Here is a 7927-nt window from a genome sequence, read left to right on the forward strand (position 1 = left end):
TTTTATTCTAGGGCTTGGCACTGAAAACAGCACTGGCATTGTTGCTAGCTTAAATTAAACCTTGGCTCCAAGCCTCGGATAGAAGAGATCTGCTTGGACCACGCTTGAGTGCTTGGTTTTTTTTGAAAATGTTCAACCAAATCAGAGCTAATGAGATCTAGCGATACCTGCTCCTACCTCAGTAAGATGAACAAAGGCAGCCCAGGCTCTCAACAAAGGCAGACCCAGTGATGGAGACAGGAATGGGGAAAACCTAACGCAAGGAACAACATTAACGATCTCTGTTATTCTATATTTAAGGCTGGGGTTACCCAAAACTCTTCAAGCAGAAGCGGACGAGGGTGTCCACACGACGGAGGATCTGTGCAGCTCCAAAGCTTGCATGACTTTTACACCGACTAAACGAGATTAAATAAATTCTGTGATCCCATCAACCCCAAATGTCACTCAAAATGGCTTGCAAACGTTTAAATGCATATGGTGCTAATCTGCTTTTCTTTTTAAAAAATTCAAATTATTACATCATTCGATTTTAGAGATACAAGATTTGAAATGTTTGACAGGTTTAATGCTGAACACTATCCCTTGAAAATGTGTTGTCGGTGATTGAAGATTAACTGTGCTTTTTAAAGCATCCCTGAAAATTGAAACCGCACCATGCGGAATTTCAAACTTCAATTGACCGTTCAACCTTTTTTGCAAGCTAGATTAAAAAAGTGAGGGAGGGGGGGCCTGAGGCCTGGTACAGGCAGGAGAATGAGGAGAGCGCCATTTGTGACTTCAGCTATTGGGGTCCCACTTTAAAGGTTCCTCTGATGTAAAAATTTCATGCAAAGGAGGCCAGCAGGGAGAAAGGTCAGCTTGCTGTGCTGGTTTTCTGTTGGGAGGGGCAGGGGGTCAATACAAGGGAGGATTCCCTTCACGTTCATTCTAGCAATTGCATCACTGCCGCTCTGTCCCTGTGGGTGTCCCTGTTACTACATGATCAAGGGTATGCTGACCAGACTTCCTTGTGACAATGTCAAAAGACTTATTTCTGAGTGTCTGCATGTTTCCTTGTAAGTACACTTGCTGGGTGATGATATGTTAGGGGGGCTTCAGAGAACAGTTCCTTTTCTGCCCCACTGGAACCAAGGATCACCAGGGCATTGCCCTCGAGCATGACTTAAGAGCCAGGGGTCAGCCCTAGAAGATGCACACTATTATTGTTGTTGTATAGAAATACTAGGGTGCTTCTGAGTATGAAGGGAGGGGCCAGAGTGGTAGGACATTTGCTTGGCATGCAGAAGGCTTCAGGTTCAATTCACAATCTCCAGTTAAAATTCCCAACATCTCCAGGCAGTAGGTGATATGAAAGACCTCTGCCTGAGACCCTGGAGAGCCGCTGCCAGTCTGAATAGACAATACTGACCTTGATGGATCAAGGGTCTGATTCAGTATAAGGCAGCTTGATGTGTGGTGATGTGTGACACTTCCCTTCACCACTGGGTACCTACAGACAACCTTATGTATCTGGGATTTAAGAATCAGGCCCAGCAGAGCAAGTACGGTGTAGTGGATAGAATATCAGACTAGGATCTGGGAGACCCAGGTTTGAATCCCCGCTCTGCCATGAAAGCTCACCGGATGACCTTGGGCCAATCTCTCTCTCTCTTTTAGCTAACCTATCTCACTTGGTGGCGGTTGTTAGGATGAAATGAAAGAAGGAAGAACAACGTTGCAAGCTGCTTAGTGTTCCCACTGGGGAGAAAAGCGGAAGGAGGGTTGGTTTTTATATGCCAACTTTCTCTACCACTTAAGGAAGAATCAAACCGGCTTACAATCGCCTTCCCTTCCCCACAACAGACATCCTGTGAGGTGGGTGGGGGTGAGAGAGCTCTAAGAGAGCTGTGACTAGCCCAAGGCCACCCAGCTGGCTTCATGTGTAGGAGCAGGGAAACAAATCCAGTTCACCAGATTAGCCTCCGCCACTCATGTGGAGGAGTGAGGAATCAAACCCAGTTCTCCAGATCAGAGTCCACCGCTCCAAACCACCACTTTTAACCACCACAAATACATAGAACAAAACATCCGGGTAGGTTTGAGAGCTGGCATCTCAGATTTTAGAAAGCAACCACTGAATAATACCCGGAGAGGACTGGTGTGTGTTTGTGTGTGACCTTTTTAATCCACCTACCATAGTTCTCTGCCCCCCTTTGTGGTTGAACAGATTCTTTCTATTGAATCAGATCATTGGTCTATCAAAGTCAGTATTGTCTGCTCTGACAGGCAGCAGTTGTCACATGGAAGTCTTTTACATCAGCTACTAACCCGATCCTTTTTAAACTGGAGACGCCAGGGATTGAACCTAGGACCTTCTGCATGGAAAGCAGATGCTCTGCCACAGAGCCACAGCCTCTCTCCTTAAGGACAAATAATTCCCAGGTTAAAAACTTAGGCTCTAACTGCAGATGCTGGGGATTGAACCTGGGACCTTCTGCATGCTAAGTAGATGCTCTACCACTGAGCCATATTTTCAGAGCTCAGCTCTGGAACATGAAATGAAACACTGAAGTGGCTCCAAGCCTGTGGGAAAAAAAAACGTTTACCACCATAAAGTAATTAGAACTTATCCATCCCCGAAACTCTAATGCATGTCTGGGATCAGACAGCAGGAAGAAATCTCACTGTACCTTCATTACTGGAAATTAAACTGCATGTAGATTTGCCATCTTTTTTTCCTTCTCTGGAAGGGCCCCTGTGATATTAAGAGCTGCACAGCCAGTAGAAATTCAACCTGTGCAATATCTCCCCACTTTGGAGGCAAAGCTCTACCTATAGCATTTCTGCCTGCTGTACAGCTGCTTCCTGAACCTTTGTAAGGGGGAAGGATAGACAGCAACTCTGTTTGAGTGAGCCTGAAGAAGGATCTATAGGGGGGCACTGGGACAAGGGTTGCGTGGGGAGGGGGCAGCCCCATCCTGTCCTGCAGATGCCACCCCCATCTGTTCCTTGTTAAAACTCTGCAGAAAGCTCAAATTCCTTAAGTTGATATTAACTCTTTCTGTGCCTCGCTCAGCCTAACCACACTCCAATGGAGGCCTTCCCACTTCTGAAAAGTGTGGAGAGGATCAGCTACAGCCTCCTCCCCAATTGTTTCCCACTTCAGCCCAGTTCCAACTTTGAATTTGTCTGGTAGGTGCGTGTTTTCTGGGGGAGGGAAGCAGATGACTTTCTGTACCACATTTGGCTTAAAGGCAGGGATGTATGGGGGAAGAACAATATGGGAATGCTAACTGAAAGCCCCCTCCCCCAAATGCATGCACACTTTAAAAAAAATCCAACTTTTGGTTGGCCGTGAAGCCAAGCAGTGGAGAGGAATGAGGTAACTGGAGTGACTCTATCAGCATTTCTGATTCCTTTGCAAACCTGTTGCACCCCTCCCCTCCCTTTTTCCTGTCCAGTCAGCAATTGCTTCCAACTACCTAAACTGATATCTTCCCCCCCCCCCCGGACAGCAAAGGGTTAATCTTTCAGGCTTTGCAGGGGTACCCCATACTGCTCCCCCCCCCACTGGGCAAGGTGCCAGGGTGTCACCCCGCCCATCAGTACAAGCCAGAACTCTGCTTGGGTTGACTCATGAGAGACCAGGGGAAGGGAAGGGGGGAACACACAGCAATGATGATGTTGAGGGGGATGGGATGGGATGGGGGGGGGGGAGTTCAGGCTTTGCATTTGTTCTGACTTCAATTCTGGCAAGCTTTCTTCAACTAGCACCAGCCAGTCCTCCCCAGCATCCCCCGGGGGCTTAATTAGAGCCAGGGCTCTCCCATTTCCAAAGCCAGGCTGAAAAAAGTAAAAGAGAGAGTGCCTCTAGGCATAAACAGAATGATTTCCCATCATCGCTGCATTATCCCAATCAATCACCTTTGAGATTAGGAAAGAAAGACTTGCATGGTACCAAAAGTGATTTCTACACATCTCTGGACCAGATCACCACAGCAAGCTATCAAAAAGAACCCCGGTTTTCTATGCCATCCGTTTAATGTAGCGGCTTTGGTAAATGTGCAAAACTGTGGCAGACTCTTACTAAACCCAGCAGTCTATTCCCTACGTTCTGCCACTCTCTGATTTCTACCAGCCTCTACTATCTCATCCTGCAGACACAGGGTGAGGAAGATATAAATCCTCCTTTCTCTAGAACTGGCAAAGTGTAACTGCAGACAAGGCCAAGCAGAGTGGTAATTTGGCAGTAAACATCTTGGGGGGCGGCCGGATCAGTGGTTGGCGTTTCTGGAAATCCAGGCCTTTAATCATCTTGAAGTTAGAGAGGCTGGCCGCAAAGACAGACACGGTCCCCTTGCTGTGGATGTTCTCAGCCCCCCAGGGCCTGTTTCCTCACTCCCCACAACCCCCCCACCCACATTCCCCCGTTTCCCAGTTTATTCATTAGAGAGTTTAAGGGCTTTCTCCACTAAGCCACTCTGCTGCACAACTGGAACAGGACTGTGAGTGGACTCCAGGCCCCCAACCCTTCCCCTTCCAGAGCTGGGAAAATAATCCTCCCCCCCCCCATTTTATTCATGCCAGCTAATCCTCATGCTGGGAAACAGCCTTGGAGTCCCCAGCTCTTTTCCCCAGAGAAAAATGAGGGACCCATCTAGCAGCGGCCCCTTCCTTCCTTTTGACTCCAGGTGGAGAGTCCAGATCTTGGAAGCTAAGCAGGGTCATCCTTGGTTCTTATCTGGATGGGAGACCACCAAGGAAGTCCAGGGTTGCTAACTGTTGGTCCCTTGCCTTGAGAACCCTAGGGGAGGGTCACCATAAATTGGCTGCAACCTGAGGGCAGTTTCCACCCCCACCATCCACCCCATTCCATTTTCCTCAAAAGTTAAAGCGGGGGGGGGGGTTGCCCCCTAAATGCATTGGGGGGAATCACACTCTCCCACTGAACTGATAAGATTCTTCTCTCATTTCAACCAGGTGGAGGCGCCAGTCCCTTTATTGGACACACACACAAATAGGGGGGGAGACAGAGAACAAACCCCCCACAAAGGAAAAGTACATCACCAGTCACGATCAATGCAGCCCTGCTCGGGCATCCCGGTTCTGCCTGCTATGCAGACCGCTGCCCCCCACCAACACACTCTTACAACCCCCACAGAGGCTTCCTCCACTAGAAAATGTGGCCCCTGAACCCCCCCTCCCCAGTGTATGGAATATACATCACTGGGGGTGGGATGAAGGGCGGGACCCCTGGAATCGACTGCATGGCCTGTGAGCCCCAATCCAGCCAGGGCTTTGTCAAAGAAGGGCGTTGGGGTTCCTCCTGGCCGGCACACCTTGGGGGGGGGGTCCCTGCTGTGTCCGAGAGACTTTGCTCCAAGGGTGCCCCTCTTGGGGTCTGCTGGAGGAGGGGGGTGTGTGGGTGGGTCCAGCTGCCCCCCTCCTGCAGAGGTCAGGCTCCACTGGCTTCTGAGCGCCCTGGCGACATGCGGAGGGCCTCCCCCTTAGGAGGGGCTGCGCCCGGACGGGCTCAAGGAGCGACCCGTTTGGGGCCTCTCGGTGCCGGCCCGCAGCGTCCCTGCTTGTCCTGCGCCTCTGGGCCCCAGTCAAGGATCCCGGCTGCCCCGGACAGATGTGCAGCCCCGGCGGATCTCGGCGTGTCCCGGGCCGGGCGGGCGGTTTGCGCGCCCCAAGTCTGCGGGGCCGGCTGTCCAGGCGCCGGCTGAGCCTGCCGAGCCGGGGCTCAGACGCTGGTTCGGCAAGTGGCCGTCGGGGCGGGCCTGGGGGCCGTGGGGGCGCCCCCCTTGGCGGCCGAGCCGCTGCTGACCCAGCGGTAGCACTGGGTGATGCTGCGGCTCTTGGCCTGAGCCCCGCAGCGGGTGCAGTAGACGATGCCCAGGGCCAGCATGATCACCCCCAGGACGCACAAGGGCACCAGCAGCGCCACCAGCAGCCAGCGGTCGTCTCGCCGACGGCGCGGCTGCGCCCCTTCGCCCGGGGCCGGGCTGGGGCTGGCCGAGGCCGGGAGCAGCGCCCTGACGCCCCCCACCACAGCGTGGCCCCGGGCGGGAGGGGCCGAGGGGGCGGAGGTGGTGGGGGCCGGCGTGACGGACGGGGACGGGGGCTCCGTCGCTGCTGCAGAATCCTCCGGGGGGTCAGGCCAGGCGGCTGTCTGGGGGGAGCGGGGGGCGGGAGGCGGGGAGGAAGCGGGGCTCGTGGGATCGGGGGCCCCGGCCGGCTCTCGCGGGGCGGGCCGGCGTCCCGAGGGAGGGGAGCGGGGGGCCGCGGGGGCAGCGCTGGGCTCCGGGGGGAGGGAGGCGGGCGGAGGGTCGTCCCGGAAGGCCGGGAAGCGGTCGGCCAGGGCCAAGCCGTCCCGGGGCGACCCCTGGCGGAAGCCGCCCCCGCGGGGGCTGCGGGCGGTGGCCAGGGGGGGCGGCAGGCCGACGGGGCTGCAGCTGATGCCGTCGGGCTCCAGGTCGTAGCCTTCGGTGCAGTAGCACTCGAAGCCCCCCACGTAGTTGACGCACATCTGCTGGCACACGCCGGGGATCTGGCACTCGTCGGTGTCGGCGCAGCGCCCCGGCTCGTCGTCGGAGAGGCTGAAGCCCAGGTTGCAGCGGCACAGGTAGGAGCCGTCGGCGTTCTCGCACTGGTGCTCGCAGGGCGCGTCGGCGCACTCGTCGGCGTCCTCGCAGTGCTGGTCGTCGCCGGCCAGCTCGTAGCCCTCGGGGCACCGGCACTGGTAGCCGCCCTCCTCGTCGGGCACGCACTCGAACTGGCAGGGCTGGTCCCGGCAGGCGTCGCTGGGCGCGCACGAGTGCCCGTCGGCCATCAGCAGGTAGCCGCGGTGGCACTCGCAGGAGTAGCCGGGGCCCTCGTCCAGGCACAGCTGCTGGCAGCCGCCGTTGTCGCCCTCGCACCAGCTGTGCGGGTAGGCGTGCTGCCGGCACAGCGGCGCCCCCTTGGACCAGCCCACCGCGCCGTCGTCCGTCTGCATGCACAGCACCGACACGGCCGGCCCGGCCCCGCCGCACGCCACCGCCGCCACCGTCCCGAAGGGCACGTAGCGCAGGCGGCCGCCCGCCGGGCCGAAGGGGGTGGCGTAGCTCACCGGGCCGCCCTCCTCGTCCAGGCCCGGGCACATGCCCTGGAAGGCGAAGCGGCACACGTAGCCGTCCACCGGCACGGTGCACGAGCCCTCCAGCCACTGGCCCTGCCGCTCCTCCAGCACCACGCAGCGCTGCGCCGCGCAGCTCCCGCCGCCGCCCCCGCCGCCGCCCGCCTCGACGGCCGGCCGGGCCCAGTTGGTGTAGAAGGTGTCCTGCTCGCCCGTGACCCACACGAAGCCCCGCAGCGGCCGCAGCGGGAAGCACTGGCGCGGCTGGCGCTGCAGGCCCAGCCAGAAGAGGCGCGGGCTGGCCTGCTCGCCGGCGCCGGCCCGCAGCAGCTCGCCCACCTGCGCCGCCTCGTCCTGGTGCTTCACCGTGGCCAGGTTGCCGCCCAGCTCCCGGCAGCTGCGCCACGCGTCCAGGAAGCCGCGGCGCTGCAAGAAGACGGCGTAGCAGCCGTCCGGCCCGCACGACGCCGCGGGCTCCTGGGCGACGGCCGCGCCGGGCCCCGACGGCAGCAGCGGCAGCAGCAGCAGGCCCAGCAGCGGCGGCGGCGGCATCGTGCTCCTCCCGCGCGGCTCACTCCCAGCGCTCTGGCGGGCGAGGAGGGGCCCCCGTCCCTTCCCCGTCTAGGGTGGGCTGGGGAGGGGCGAGCCGCGCCTCCGGCCGCCCCGCCTCCCCCCCTTCTACGGCGCGCGCTTGAGCCCCTGCCACGGAGAGGGGGGGGGGAGGACAGGCAGCAGCCGCTCAGCCCCGAGGGGCAGAGGGGGCAGAGGCCAGGCCCCAATCCTAACCGGCCCCCCGCGCCTCTTGGGTCACAGTCCTGGCCTCTG

General features: G+C 57.8%; 1 protein-coding gene across 1 annotated transcript; it reads right to left on the bottom strand.

The window, feature by feature from the left end:
- Positions 1-5728: 5728 nt before the first annotated feature.
- Positions 5729-7654, bottom strand: CD248 (CD248 molecule). Its single transcript, XM_056852922.1, has one exon. The coding sequence runs from the start codon at positions 7652-7654 to the stop codon at positions 5729-5731; it is 1926 nt and encodes a 641-aa protein (XP_056708900.1).
- Between the last annotated feature and the right edge of the window lie 273 nt (positions 7655-7927).

The sequence above is a fragment of the Euleptes europaea genome, chromosome 7 (genome assembly GCF_029931775.1).
Source record: "Euleptes europaea isolate rEulEur1 chromosome 7, rEulEur1.hap1, whole genome shotgun sequence".
Classification (NCBI taxonomy): Eukaryota; Metazoa; Chordata; class Lepidosauria; order Squamata; family Sphaerodactylidae; genus Euleptes; species Euleptes europaea.

Excerpts from the sequence above, each read along its gene's own strand:
- CD248 (XM_056852922.1), bottom strand. The coding sequence starts at position 7,654 with ATGCCGCCGCCGCCGCTGCTGGGCCTGCTGCTGCTGCCGCTGCTGCCG.